Here is a 14,561-nt window from a genome sequence, read left to right on the forward strand (position 1 = left end):
TCAAACTCCAGCTTGGCAACTTAGCAGCCACATAACCCGGGGCTGTCACGCCTCTTCTCTGACCCTCAGTTTCTTCCTCTGTACAATGGGGGAAATAATCACAGAGGAGGGAGTTGAGGGAAAGTGCATTCAAGTCCAAAGTGCCGGGTCCTGAGGGGCTTCCTTCAGCCCCGCAGATGCACACATACGTGCACGCACGCTCAGACAGTTCTCCCCAGGTGCTCATGCCAGTTCACACGTGTGCACACCTGCTAACCTTTGGTCACAATTCTCCAAGGTGACCGTGGGAAATTTGTGAGCCAGTGTTTTAGTTTATAGAGCGAGTTTTCCTTCCTTCTCTCCTGCTGAATCCTGACAGTAACGTTATGAAGCACATACTCTTAGTATTCCAGTTTTGTGGCTGGGGGCCTTGAAGCTTTTTCGGGAGAACTGGCCTGCCCAAGGTCATCCAGCTAGTGAGTGACAGGGCCAGGGGGCCCAGCTTTGCCTGAGGGCGAAGCCGGTCTTCCCTTCCCTTCCCTTCCAATGATCGGGAATGGAGTCCGAACAGTTGCCTAGTTTTCAGCTTTCTGGTTTTCTCATCTTCAGGTCCTGGAGGACTAGACTCGGCTCCTTGGGCAGAGTCACAGCCCCATCCACACACCAGTGCATCAGACCCATATGCTTTTGCTCTCCCTTCTCTCTCTTCCAGGCTCAGGCCTCAGCTGCACCTCTTAAAAGACCCTGGCATAGGGAATCATCTGAAAGTGGGGACACGGGTGGGAGAGCTGAGAGAACCATGCCCATTTTATAGATGAAGAAACAAAGGCCCAAAAGGTCAAATGGCTTGCCTGAGGTTCCCCAGCCTGACCTCGGCAGGGGTAGTTAGTCTGCAATGCCGAGAGCCACCCTCACCACCCGTGACCCTGTCCCTCTTCTTCCTGGCACCATCTGCAGGGAGCTGGACCACAGTGTGCCAAGGACACCTCAAGACAGGTTGCGGGGGCCCAACATGGAGGAGGCAGGTGGGCCCCCGGCTCGGACTGAGGCCCGAGTGGTGAGTGCCACGCTGACATGGCGGCAGCGGCCCCCTGCCCAGGAAGAGATTAGACACCGTTTTCGCAAGGTGTCTCTGGTGTCAGGGGCCCAGGTGGAAGCCCCTCAAGAGGAGATGTTTGAGGACAGCCACCATCGAGAGGAAGTCAATGGCTTTGCTACACGGGAAGAAGAGACTGTGAATTACCAGGGCCCCCAGGATGGGGGTGGCTCCAAGAGCTTCCAGAGCCACGGGCCCATCTTTTCCAGGAAGTACACACCACCCCCCAAGGAGAAAAGGCCAGTAGGGAGGCTGAAGGAGGCTGTGGACCAGGTGGATGGCAGCTCCCAAGACCCCAGGACTGAGCCACCAAGCCCAGGAGCCATGGCTAGGACTGAGTACTCTGTGCCTCTGCCTGGGCCCCGTGAACCAAGCCCCCACCCAGGTGTGAGTCACATCAGTGGGAGCCCTCGGAGCCTTGAGGAACGGCGGGTGACACGCACTGTGCGGACCACCATGGTGATGGGAGGGCACGTGGACCGACGGGTGAACAGCTCTGTGACCGTGGGGCCAACGCTCTTGGGTGAGGCCCTGCCAAGGGGGCGAAACGCTGCCCGCACAGTCCGGGCAGTGGTGGTGAGGCCCCAGGCTGAGGGCTCACCCAGCCGCAGTCAGGCCCTGGAGCTGCTAAGTAGCCTGGTGCCTGCTGAGCATAGCCCACCTACCGGCCGGCTTCCTAGGCCCATGGCTGTTGTGCCAAGGAGTCCAGGTCTGGGTCGCTCAGTAGGTGAAGCCCTGGGGCAGCTACCTGAGACAGGGACAGCAGTGCCAAAGGACAGAGATGCCCTGGCTCCTGCAGGCATCCCAGAAGGTGCTCATCCACCGCAGAACCAGGATGTCCCTGCAGCCCACCCAGACCAAGACCAGGTCAAAGCCCCAGACGCCAGGGCCCATGAGTCCCCAAGGATGCAGGGAGCCTCCAGCCCCACCCAACTCCCTTTCCAGACCTCTCAGGGTCATGTGCCAGTACCCTCCTCTCCCCGGCTCCAGACCCATAACCCCTCCCTGGGCCTAGTCCACCCCCCAGAGCAGCCTGTGGTGCCCACTCACCCCAGGGGTCAGATCACTCTCGAGCCCAGGGGACCCCAGGCCCTGCCCTCTGTAAAAATGGAAGGGCTCACGGATCCCCCTGCTGCCACCCTCCTGCCCATGGTGAGGAGTGAGGTTGTTACGGTCCCTGGTCAACCTCTTGTTCCATCCTCTACAAGAAGGAAGGCTGTGCCCAGCCGAGGAGGTCTGTCCGCTCCATCCTCCCCAAGAAGTAAGGTCACTCGGAACTCTGAAGATGTCCCTACCTTCTCTCTTAGCCAAAAAGAGGTAGTGCAGGGCCCTGGTCGTCCTGCTGACCCATCCCCCACCCAGAAGGATGTTGCGCAGGGTCCTAGTGCTCCTGCTGCCTCACCTCCCACCCAGAAAGAGGTTGTGCAGGGTCCTAGTGCTCCTACTGCCTCACCCCCAACCAAGGTTGTCCAGGCCTCTGAAGGGAGCCCCATATCATCTCCCACACAAAAAGAGGTTGTCCAAGGTGTTGAAGGCAGCCTTGCCTCTTCCCTCACCAAGGAAGAGGCTGTTCAAGGCCTGGCTGCTCCTGCTATCCCATCCCCCCAAAAGGATAAGGTTGTCCAGGGCTCTGAAGAGAGTCCCATATCATATCCCACCCCAAAAGAGGTTGTCCAGGGCCCTGGTGCTTCTGCTGCCCCATTTCCCACCCAGAAAGTGGTTGTCCAGGGTTGTCCTGCTGTTATCCCTCCTCCCTGCTCCTCAGTGGACAAAGTGTCCCCCAGCCCAGGAGGCCCCCCTGTCCCAGTGCCAGTGGGAGCAGAGGCCAGCCTGGAGTCCCAGCTTGTTCCTGACTCCACCAAGGGTAAGACCCTCCCAGAACCATCGAGAGAGGAGGAGGAGATGGCCCTGGCCACTGACCTGGAGATTTTCCTGGATACCCTACGGAGCATGGAGCCCCCCGAGATCCTCCGCACTCACCGGCTGCCACGAGCTCCTCGCTCCTCCTACCTGGCCATGTACGCCACACTACCCGCCATCGAGGAGGACCAGCCTGGGCCATGGGTGCTGGGACCCAGCCCCCAGGAGGTGCCTACACTGGAAGAAAAGGGGGAGGAAGAGGAAGAGGAGGAGGAGGAGGAGGAGGAGGAGGAAGAACCAGAGAACCCCTACCTGAGTGACGACGAGAAGCTCCAGCGCAGGCAGGAGAAAGCCGGGCCCAGCCCCTCCTGGGACTCCCGCCCGGCCAGGCCCCCCCAGGCGTCTTGCTCTCCTCTGGAGATGATGAAGAAGCACATGGCAGGTGCCAAGGGCCCCCACCCAGAGCTGGGGCCAGAGTGCCAGGCAGGCAGCAGGCCCACTTCCCGTCTTGGAGGCAGCCTTCTTTTTGGTGGTCTGGTGTCTGCTACCAAGGAGGCCCCCACCTTGGAACCACTGGGCACAAAACTATCTGCTCTGCCTCCCCATGGGGCACCAGGGCTCAGGAAGGTGCCAGGACAGCTACCCCTGCTCTGCAGCGAAAGGCCACCACCAGAGAAGCGCACATGTGCCCGGCTCCCGGAGGGGTGGGTGAGTGAGGACTTGGGTGGACAAGGGAGGGCACCTGGCTTCACCTGGGCCAGGGTTTGGATGGTGTGAGGAAAATGGTACTGGGAGGCAGAGTGTCCAGAGGCCAGAGGCTTGGGTCTGATGTCTAGTTCTGTGTGACCACGTTTCTCTGGGCCTCAGTCTCCCTATCCAAACAGGTGGAGATTTGCACTGTGGATTCCAAAGGGCTTGGTGGCTCTGATAGCTTGGCAGTGGGGCAAGGGGAGCAATAGGCACCCAACTCCTGGGACAGGGTGATGAGGCCGCTGTGGGCCAGCTCTTTGGAGGTGGAGGCCAATCAGGAGGATGTTGGGTCCCTGGAATGGCAGGTGGTGGGAGGCAGGAAGAAGACAACCCCATAAGACTTATTATCACTGCCCTCCATTCCAGAGCCCAGCCTTGAAGACCCAGGGCAAGCTGAACACCAGACCTGGAAAGGTAGGGGTCAGGGGCAGTGGGCGGGGCCAGCAGGAGGCAGGAGCCTGAGGACAGAGTCTGAGGACTCCTACTGTGCCTCCTCCAGATGATCCTCTTCTCGGAGCCCACCTGCCAAGGCAGCAGCAGGGAGGTTTGGGAAGACATCGCTGATGCTTCCAGCTGGGCCCCTGTTGCCTCCATAAGGGTGGTGCGAGGCTGGTGAGTGCAGAGTGCCCAGCAGGGGTCCTGTGTGTGAAGCTGGGGGATGCAAGGGCCAACCTAGAACTACCTAGGTTGACTTTGCAGAAACCCCCTCAGCTACCCAGAGATCCTGCTTTGTGGGTACATCCTCTCCCCACCCAGTGACTGTGGGTCTCTGTGCCTGCAGCTGGGTGCTATATGAAGAGCCAGAGTTCCGGGGCCGGAAGCTGGTCCTGCCAGAAGGAGATGTGGAACTCGGAACCCAGGGGCAAGTGTGGAGTACCCAAGGCATCGGTTCCCTGAGGAGGGTTGTCCGGGTGAGCAGGCTGGGGGTGAGGGCCCAGATGTTGCGCTGACTACCCTGGGCCCCGGGCCCTGAGAAGAGAGACAGCCTCAGGTGCCTAGAGTTGGAATCTGTGGGAGAGATCATATGGGGTAGGGAACAGAAGGGGTTTATTATGGACTCACTCATAGATCCCTGACCTCGGCGCCAACTGGGGAACAAAGGGCTTCTGGAGGATGCTCAGCCTGGCTTAGGAAGGCAGTGGCCAGGCAGAGGCCAAGCCCCAGCTTGGGAAAGCAGCCTGGGGCAGTTTGAGCTGGCGCTGGAAAAGGATTGGATTAGAGCTGCAGAAACGGGTAAGGGTGAATGTGGGTGCTCGCTCACCCCCAGGACCCAGGCTTTCAGGCCCACATCAGACCCAAGGTACCACGGATGTTTGTTCCGTCATTGGCTCACAGATGCTCATTAAGGTCTGCTTTGTGCCAGGCACCACGCCTGCCAATGAGGGGGTAGGGGAAACCTACTCTCTGCCCTGCAGGACTCATGGTCCAACTAGGGTATGAGGGTTGGGTTTGAAGCAGGAAAGCCATAGAACCAGATTGGGGATTTATAAACATCTTTCCAACTGCCAGGAGAAAAGGCTGGATAGGGATCTCGAAGGCAGGAAGACCAGGAAAAGTGATGATTTCCAGCTGAGGGGCACCTCTGAATTTTGAGGAAGGGCTGTGTGGTTTGAAAAGGCATAATCAATATTATAGTTTCATATCTGTAAAGTGGGAAAAAACAATACTGTTTTCATAACACAAATTTACAAACAACTGAAAGTAAGCTTGACAAAATCATCTCGGCCACTAGGGAAAAGCAGAAGAGAAACCAATAATTATAAAAGCTGGGCTGATCAGATGTTTTGAGTTTTTTCTTTTTAATGAAAGGACGAATAACTCTGAGTCCAGAGCTGTTGCCATCCTCCTGGTGAGAGAGGACGAGAGCTGATGAGTCTTAACTAGGGCAGTGGCCCAGCCACGCAAAGGAGGGGACAAGAATTTTTAAAGCCTCTCCAGAAAGACACAAATGTTTGTGGACAATTTGTGAGCCTCTCACAATAAATTCTTCTTTGTGTGGGAGATAACAAGCTACAAGAGAAAAACAAGGGCTTTGAAGTCAGGCGGACCCACATTCACTTGATTCGTTCAGCACTGACTGGGTGCCTAGGGTCTTCCAGGCACGTGGGAGGTGCTGGCTTGCAACCGTGAACAAAACTACACTGCTCTGTTCTTGGCCCTGCTACTTACAGGCTGTGTCCCCTCTGGCAGGCTGCTTAACATTGCTGAGCCTCACTTTCCCAGTCTGTGAATGGAGTAATAACTCCTGTTGGGAGGACCAAATGGATGGGGTAGGACATGCCATTAGCACAGTGTCCTGCACTCAGTAGATGCTTCATAAACATTTGATGAAGGAGTGAGTGAATGAAAATGGTCCTAGTGAGAAAGAAACACCCAGAATGCAGAGAGGACCTGCTGCTTCCTGGGATGAGGTGCAGGTGGTAGTCAGTCTGAACAGGGGTAGGAATTATGTACAACGGCAGGGTTAAAGTTAGACCTCAGGGAGCGGCTGTCCCTCCCACTGGTCCCTCCTCCAGGCTGGAAAGCAGGCTACCCAGAGGCAAGGCGAAGGGCATGGGACGTGCAGGCTCCTGCTGGGAACTTTGGTCTCAGGTCCCAAAGGCCCAGCGTGGGACCAGCAAGGGCTTTAATCTCAGGCCTGTCTGGCTGACCTTGCAGAGAACACCCCAGTCCCCCTTGCTTGCTTCTGGGGAGACAGCCACAAAGGTTTCCCAGAAGCCCCCTGGAGGCCCGCTGGATAGACTTGGGGAAGCAGGTGTGGGCGGGGGTAGTCTCTGAGGGGGCCTGTTTACACTGCCTGTTTCTACCCCTCTCCTGCAGGACTACATTACCCCACAGATCTGCCTGTACTCTGAGGAGGGCCTCAAGGGGGAGGAAGTGAAGCTAACCGAGGTCTTGGAGGACCTCCAGGGCCTGAAGAAGCCCCTGCAGGTGGCATCTGCCATTGTCTCCACAGGACTGTGAGTCTGGGCTATTCTGGAGTCCCTTCATTTAACATTCAGTCTGCTGGGTGCTGGGGACACAGAGGTGACAGGACACATAAGTGCTCAGTCTACTGGTGGGGACAGGCAAGTAAGCAGACAGCGGCAGTCCAGAGTTCTGGGACGGGGGAGCACAGGGTTCAGTGAGCACAGAAACGCACCAAAGCAGCCTGAGGTCAGAGAAGCCCTCCTGGAGGAGGAGACACCTCAGCTCTGAGAATGAGTTGGAACCAGAAGAATCTAAGCTCCATGAGGGCAGGGTTTTGTATGTTTTGTTCATTACTGTATCCCTGATGCCTGAAGCAGGGCCTGGCACGGAGTAGATGCCCCTAAACATTTGTTAATTGAATGAATGGGGGAAAAAGTATATCTAGCAGAGGGAACAGGTCCTGCAAAGGTCCAGAGGTGCGAGATCTAAGCTTGGAAAGTTCAGTCTGGCCGGTGTAAGCAGCACGTGGGGAGATATGAGGCCCAGGCGGAGGGCAGGGGCTGGATCACAGGGTCTCTGTGCAGCTGGATTTATTCTGAGGAATTACTGGGGTGTTTTTAAGCAGGTGTGTGTGCTAGAAAGAACTCTCCAGCTGCTGTGTGAAATTAGAGACAGCCAGGCCAGAGGAAGGGAGACAGATGGAGTAGCTACTATAAGAGATTACGGTGGTGTGAAATGTCCTCCAGAGTCCCCTTGATGGGCATCTCTCCCCCAAACCTCCTTCTCTCCTCTAAACCTTCCCCCTCACCCACCAATCTGTGTCCCTGGGCATCTGGGATGCAATGGCCTCTGCCTCCCCCCAGGTGGCTGCTGTACCCCAAACCTTTCTTTGAAGACATCCCCTGTATCCTGGAGCCTGGAGAATACCCCACCTCAGAGGCCTGGGGTACGTCAGACCCCAGCGTGGGCTCCCTGAAGCCCATAAGATTGGTAAGGAGCAGGTGGTCCCAAGTAGCCTATAGTCAGGGGGAAGATGCAGGGCCTGGCAGCTCCTATTGGGAATGGGTTTGGAGGAGAGGGGGGATTAGCCAAGGGGTGGGGCAGAGGGAGGACATGGGGGCGGTAGTTTTTAGGGGTGTCAGATCAAGTAAATTCTAGGTCCCAGCCCCATGTGTCTTCCCCTACCTCTGGGCTGGTCTCAACCCTGTCTCTTCTCCAGGGCTGCCCAAGTGTGGAGAAGCCAGGGGAGCCCAAGGTAAGAGTCTGGGCTTCAGGGTCAAAGAGGGCCTGTGGGCGGGGTGGGTATGTGTGTGGCTATTGTGGCCTGGACTGGAAGACAGGAGAAGAGGGTGCTGGGGGCCAGAAGCTGGGTCTGGGAGGGTAGAACCGATGGACTCATTGGGAATTGGCTTTTGATGTGTAAAGACCAGGTCAGAGGTCAGAATAGGGATAGGAGTTAGGTAAGGTCATAGGGCTTAGTGAAGGGATGGGGCCCAGTGAGGCAGTGGGAGGGCTTAGCTCTGGGCTGATGCTGGGCAGAGCCATCCTGAGCTGGCTGGGTGTGTTTGGATCCAGATCACTCCCCACTAATCTGACACCCCCCATTCCCCCAGGCTGTGGTTTATGAGGCCCCAGGGTTTCAGGGCCGCAGCTGGGAAGTGAGTCGAGACATCTACAACCTTCAGCAGCCAGAAGACAGCCAGAGCCCCGACCTGGCCTCTGTGGGGTCCCTGCGAATTCTTGGGGGCTGGTGAGGACTCAGGACCCTTCCTTCTCCCTCATCTTCCCCACTAGCCTCTACCCTTGGGGGTGGGGAGTGACCTGGGCTGCCCAGAGGTGGGGGCAGCTGCCTTACCCATCCGACGGCTTTCTGTGATCAGTTGTGTGTGTCCTCTCCCTTCCCCCAGCTGGGTGGGCTACGAGAAGGAGGGCTTCCGGGGCCACCAGTATCTGCTGGAGGAGGGGGAATATGCTGATTGGTCACACTGGGGAGGCTATGACAAGGCGCTGACCTCCCTGCGGGTCATCCGGACGGTAAGCAAGGGCAAATGGGCCATCCCTCTGCCTCTGGCCACAGCCAGACTTGCCCCTGGAACAGTCTGTTGAGGGAAGTATTTGTACCCCTTCTCCTGTTCTCCAGAGCACCTGGAAGTGTTCCCCGAGGTCTAGCCTCTCCTCTTCCTGCTGCTCTTCCCCAGGTCACACTGATCGCCTCACCCCAAAGTCCCCTGGTGGGCTGCATCCCTGGGGTCTGGGCACTCCCAGGGGTTCCCGTCAGTGGGCGGGAGAGACCTGACTGTCCTTGGGGCCCAGGACTTCGGGGACCCGGCCGTGGTACTGTTTGAGGCCATGGACTTCGAGGGGCCCAGCGTGGAGGTGAGCGAGGCATTGCCGGACGTGGAGCTGGTGCAACACGGCCCCCGCACGCAGGCTATCCACGTGCTCAGCGGCGTGTGAGTGACCCGGACTCCGGGCGGGCCGTGGGCTGTTCCAGCCGAGGCGCCGGCTCCGCCCCGCTGACGCCCGCCCCGCCCTTCCTGCAGGTGGGTGGCCTATGAGGAGGTGGGCTTCTCCGGAGAGCAGTACGTGCTGGAGAAAGGCGTGTACCGCAACTGCGACGACTGGGGCGCGGGCAACAGCGCCCTCGCCTCGCTGCAGCCGGTGCTGCAGGTGCGTGCCCGCCGCAGGGGCGGGGCCTCTTAGCGGGCGGGGCTTGGAGTCAGGGATGCTCCCATCGCAGGGGGCGGGACTGGGAGGACCACGCTGGCGGCTCGCAGGGCGGCGGGGGCTCTGGGAGGGGCGGGGCTAATGAAGACCTGAGTTGGGGAGAGCTGCCCTAGGGTCCGGAATATCGAAACCAGAGGAGCTGAGGTTAGGAGCTGGTACTTTCCTTAAGTCTCGAAAATTTGGTCCTTCCCTTCAGGTCGGGGAGCACAACCTGCACTTTGTCTCGAAGGTAAGGAGCTGGTGGGAGCCTGTGTCTCCTCTTCCCTCATTTCAAATCTCTCCCGCTCTTCCCCATTCGGTCTCCATGTCCCTCCTTCATTCTCATCTCTTTCTGTCTCTGCCCCTAGATTCAGCTTTTCTCCGGCCCTGACTTTCTGGGCGACCAAATCTCCTTCGAGGATGACCAGACCTCTCTGCCCCCCTCCTTCCAGCCCCAGTCCTGCCGCGTCCACGGCAGCAGGTGAGTACGCAGGGGAGGGGAGGCTCGGAGGTGCAGGGGGCGGGGTTCACCTGCCCTGAAGACCGCAACTCAGTTTGGAAATCCCCACTGCAGGAAAAGTGTCTTTCAAATGATTTCCTTCCTTCGGTTTCCTTGGGATTAACTGTTCTGTCCCGAATCATTCAATCTTAAAACAAAGCAAAATAAATATAAAGCTTGTAGATAGTATGGTATAAAGAACCCCAATCTTGTTTCATCTATCCTTCTGCCGTTTTTTTTTTAGTGGAATATTTTAAATCCCGACCCAACATAAAATTTCACAGGTAAATATTTCAATATGTATCTGTAATAAGAAAGGACCTCCCTTCCCCACATAGCCACAAATCATTATCGCATCTAATAAAATTAGCAATAATTTATTAATATTATGTAATATCCAGTCCATGTTCAGATTTCTTCCGTTGTGCCAAAACATGCCTTTGCAAAATTGGTTTGTTTTCCTCAAGATCCAAACAAGGTCCACACGTTGCATTTGGTTGATCTATAACAGTCCCCTTCTCCTACTTCTTGTTTTAGACCATTTATTTGTTTGAAGAAATCAATAATTTGCCCTGTAAGTTTCCCATCTTCTGTTTTTGGCCGATTGCTTTCTGGTGGTGTATTTTAACTTGTTCCTCTGTCCCCCATATTTCCTATAAACTGGTAGTTCCATCTAGAGGCTTGATGAGATTCAGGGTGTTTTGTTTTGTTCTGTTGGCAACAAGACTGCATAGTTGGTGCTGTGTACTTCCCACTGCATCCCATCAGGGGGCAAATGTCTGGTTGGCCCACTTTTAGTGATATTAAGATCCCTACATTATAGGATTCCCCATTTACCTTTCACCTAATAGGTTTAGAATCCATTGATGATAATTGCCTAGACCCATTATTTCTTTAGAGGTTACAAAATGATAATTTTTTTTTTTTTTTTTGAGGAAGATTAGCCCTGAGCCAACTGCTTCCAATCCTCTTCTTTTTGCTGAGGAAGCCTGGCCCTGAGCTAACATCCATGCTCATCTTCCTCTACTTTATATGTGGGATGCCTGCCACAGTATGGCTTGCCAAGTGGTGCCATGTCCGCACCTGGGATCCGAACTGGTGAACCCCAGGCCACCGAAGCAGAACATGCAAACTTAACCACTGCGCCACCAGGCCAGCCCCTCAATAGTTGTTTATAACTTCCTTGTGTTTCTAGTTCTATAAGATCCTCGAGGATCATTTTGTACATTTTTTACCCCAAACTTGGACTCAATTATTTCCCAAGGAACTCTGGTTCCTTTTAGTGGTAAATGGTATTGAGAGACCAAAATCTGCATGCTAGGTATTTCAAAATTGTAGTACTGATATTACTACCGGCAGTAAAAATCAGTGAATGCTATTTGAGCTTTCTCTGTGGTTCTTTCTATCCTCAGGTATTCACCTACATCCAATTTGGTATGTACAGTTGAAAACATTGTGTTTTAAGATATTTGAAATAATACTTTTTTGTGTGCTTATGCCACCAACCTGATACATAGTTAGGTTCATTTATTTGATTTACTTTAATTTTTAAGAATAATTTTTATTTAGTTCTGTTTTTAAAAAATTATTTTATTGAGGTCATATTGGTTTATAACATTGTATAATTTTAGGTGTACATTATTATGTATCAGTTTCTGTATAGACTGCATCGTCCTCACCACCAATAGTCTAGTTTTTGTCTGTCACCTTATATATGTGCCCCTTTACCCCTTTCGCCCACCTCCTGATGCCATTCCCCCCTGGTAACCACTAATCTGTTCTCTTTATCCATGTGCTTGTTTACCGTCCACATATGAGTGAAATCTACAGTGTTTGTTTTTCTCTGTCTGGCTTATTTCCCTTACACCCAAGGTCCATCCATATTGTTGCAAATGGGACGATTTTGTCTTTTTTTTATATATACAGCTGTGTGGTATTCCATTGTGTATATATACCACATCTTCTTTATCCATTCATCATGGGCACTTGGGTGCTTCCACATATTGAATAATGCTGCGATGAACATAGGGGTGCATAGATCTCTTTGTATTGTTGATTTCATGTTCTTTGTATGAATACCCATTAGTGGGATGGCTGGATCGTATGGCATTTCTATTTTTAATTTTTTGAGAAATCTCTATTACTGTTTTCCATAGTGGCTACGCCAGTTTGCATTCCCACCAGCAGTGTGTGGGGGTTCCCTTTTCTGCACATCCTCTCCAACACTTATTATTTCTCATCTTGTTAATTGTAGCCATTCTGAGGGGTGTGAGGTGATATCTCATTGTAGTTTTGATTTGCATTTCCCTAATAATTAGTGATGTTGAACATCTTTTCGTGTGCCTGTTGGCCATCTGTATATCTTTGGAAAAATGTCTGTTCATATCCTCTGCCCATTTTTTGATCAGGTTTGTTTCTTTGTTGTTGAGTTGTGTGAGTTCTTTATATATTTTGGAGATTAACCCCTTGTTGGTTATATGATTTGCAATAGTTTCTCCCAGTTAGTGGGTTGTCTTTTCATTTTATTCATGGTTTGCTTTGCCTTGCAGAAGCTTTTTAGTCTGTTGTAGTCCCATTTGTTTATTTTTAATTTTGTTTCCCTTGCCTGAGTAGACATGGTATTCAAAAAGATGCTGCTAACATTGATGTCAAAGAGTGTACTACCTATATTTTCTTCTAGGAGTCTTATCATTTCAGGTTTTACATTCATGTCTTTAATCCATTTTGAGTTAATTTTTGTGTATGTTATAAGATAATGGTCTACTTTCATTCTTTTGCATGTGGCTGACTAGTTTTCACAACACCATTTATTAGAGAGACTTTCCTTTCTCCATTGTATGTTCTTGGCTCCTTTGTCAAAGATTAGCTGTCCATAGATGTGTGGTTTTATTTCTGGGCTTTCAATTCTGTTCCATTGATCTGTGTGCCTGTTTTTGTGCTGGTACCATGCTGTTTTGATCACTGTAGCTTTGTAATATATTTTGCAGTCAGAGATTGTGATGCCTCCAGCTTTGTTCTTTAGTCTCAAGATTGCTTTGGGTATTCAGGATCTTTTGTTGTTCCACATAAATTTTAGGATTCTTTGTTGTATTTCTGTGAAGAATGTCATTGGGATTCTGATTGGGGTTGCATTGAATCTATTGCATTGAATCTAGATTGCTTTAGGTAATACGGACATTTTAGCTATCTTCATTCTTACAGTCCATGAGCATGGAGTATTTTTCCATTTCTTTATGTCTTCTTTGATTTCTTTCAATAATGTCTTATACTTTTCAGTGTGTAGGTCTTTCACCTCCTTGGTTAAGTTTATTCCTAGATATTTTGTTATTTTTCTTTCCATTGTAAATGGGATTGTATTCTTGACTTCTCTTTCTGCTAGTTCATTATTAATGTGTAGAAATGCAACTGATTTTTCTAAGTTGATTTTGTACCCTGCGACTTGGTTGTAGTCGTTAATTATTTTTAATAGTCTTCTGGTGGATTCTTTAGGGTTTTCTATATATAGAATCATGTCATCTGCAAACTTTTACTTCTTCCTTTCCAATTTGGATACCTTTTATTTCTTTTTATTGTCTAATGGCTCTGGCCACAACCTCCAGTACTGTGTTGAATAGGAGTAGTGAGAGTGAGCACCCTTGTCTTGCTCCTGTTCTCAGAGGGATGACTTTCAGGTTTTCACTATTAAGTATGATGTTGGCTGTGGTTTTGTCGTATATGGCCTTTACTATATTGAGGTACTTTCCTTCTATCCCCATTTTACTGAGAGTTTTTATCATAAATGGATGTTGGATCTTGTCAAATGCTATCTCTGCATCTATTGAGATGATCATGTGATTTTTATTCCTCATTTTATTAATGTGGTGTATCACATTGATTGATTTGCGGATGTTGAACCATCCCTGCATCCCTGGTATAAATTCCACTTGATCATGGTGTATGATCCTTTTAATGTATTGCTGTATTCAATTTGCCAATATTTTGTTGAGTATTTTTGCATCTGTGTTCATCAGTGATAGTGGTCTGTAATTTTCCTTCTTTGTGTTGTCCTTGACTGGTTTTGGTCTCAGGGTAATGTTGGCTTCATAGAATGAGTTAGGAAGCATTCCATCTTCCTCAATGTTTTGGAATAATTTGAGAAGGATAGGTAATAAATCTTTTGAATGTTTGGTAGAATTCTCCAGAGAAGCCATCTGGTCCTGGACTTTTGTTTTTTGGGAGGTTTTTGATTACTATTTCAATCTCTTTACTTGTGATTGGTCTATTCAGATTCTCTATTTCTTCTTGATTCGGTTTTGGGAGGTTGTATGAGTCTAAGAATTTATCCAATTCTTCTTGGTTGTCCAATTTGTTGGCATATAGTTTTTCATAGTATTCTCTTATAATCCTTTGTATTTCTGTGGTGTCTTTTATAATTTCTCTTCTTTCATTTTAGATTTTATTTATTTGAGCCTTCTCTCTTTTTTCTTGGTGAGTCTGGCTAAGGGTTTGTCAATTTTATTTGTCTTCTCAAAGAATCGGCTCTTAGTTTCATTGATCCTTTCTATTGTTTTTTTCAGTCTCTATTTCATTTATTTCTGCTCTAATTTGGTGTTTTTTTTTTTTTTTTTGAGGAAGATTAGACCTGAGCTAACATCTGCTGCCAATCTTCCTCTTTTTTGCCAAGGAAGATTGGCCCTGAGCTAACATCCAGGCCCATCTTCCTCCACTTTATATGTGGGATGCTTGCCACAGCATTGGCTTGACAGGCTGTGCATAGGTCTG

General features: G+C 51.2%; 1 protein-coding gene across 10 annotated transcripts in view; it reads left to right on the forward strand.

Annotated features, from left to right (window-relative positions):
• Window positions 1-14,561, forward strand: part of CRYBG2 (crystallin beta-gamma domain containing 2) — a 34,726-nt gene that overhangs the window by 9,246 nt on the left and 10,919 nt on the right. For 4 of the 10 annotated variants that reach the window (XR_011537517.1, XR_011537518.1, XM_070610618.1 and 1 more), the window contains 13 exons: window positions 937-3,643; window positions 4,052-4,099; window positions 4,185-4,297; window positions 4,467-4,596; window positions 6,506-6,645; window positions 7,459-7,585; window positions 7,815-7,850; window positions 8,209-8,345; window positions 8,503-8,629; window positions 8,909-9,048; window positions 9,139-9,265; window positions 9,519-9,551; window positions 9,670-9,782. Coding sequence is in view for 4 of the 10 variants with exons in the window: in XM_070610618.1 (XP_070466719.1) it covers window positions 937-3,643; window positions 4,052-4,099; window positions 4,185-4,297; window positions 4,467-4,596; window positions 6,506-6,645; window positions 7,459-7,585; window positions 7,815-7,850; window positions 8,209-8,345; window positions 8,503-8,629; window positions 8,909-9,048; window positions 9,139-9,265; window positions 9,519-9,551; window positions 9,670-9,782 (3,978 nt within the window). In the remaining 6 variants the exon portion in view is untranslated. Of the gene's footprint in view, window positions 1-691; window positions 3,644-4,051; window positions 4,100-4,184; window positions 4,298-4,466; window positions 4,597-6,505; window positions 6,646-7,458; window positions 7,586-7,814; window positions 7,851-8,208; window positions 8,346-8,502; window positions 8,630-8,735; window positions 9,049-9,138; window positions 9,266-9,518; window positions 9,552-9,669; window positions 9,783-10,044; window positions 10,085-11,212; window positions 11,235-14,561 lie in introns of all 10 variants that reach the window. The other 6 variants (XR_011537520.1, XR_011537519.1, XM_070610619.1 and 3 more) reach the window with 5 other exon arrangements.

Source organism: Equus przewalskii, chromosome 2 (genome assembly GCF_037783145.1).
Source record: "Equus przewalskii isolate Varuska chromosome 2, EquPr2, whole genome shotgun sequence".
NCBI classification, from domain to species: domain Eukaryota; kingdom Metazoa; phylum Chordata; class Mammalia; order Perissodactyla; family Equidae; genus Equus; species Equus przewalskii.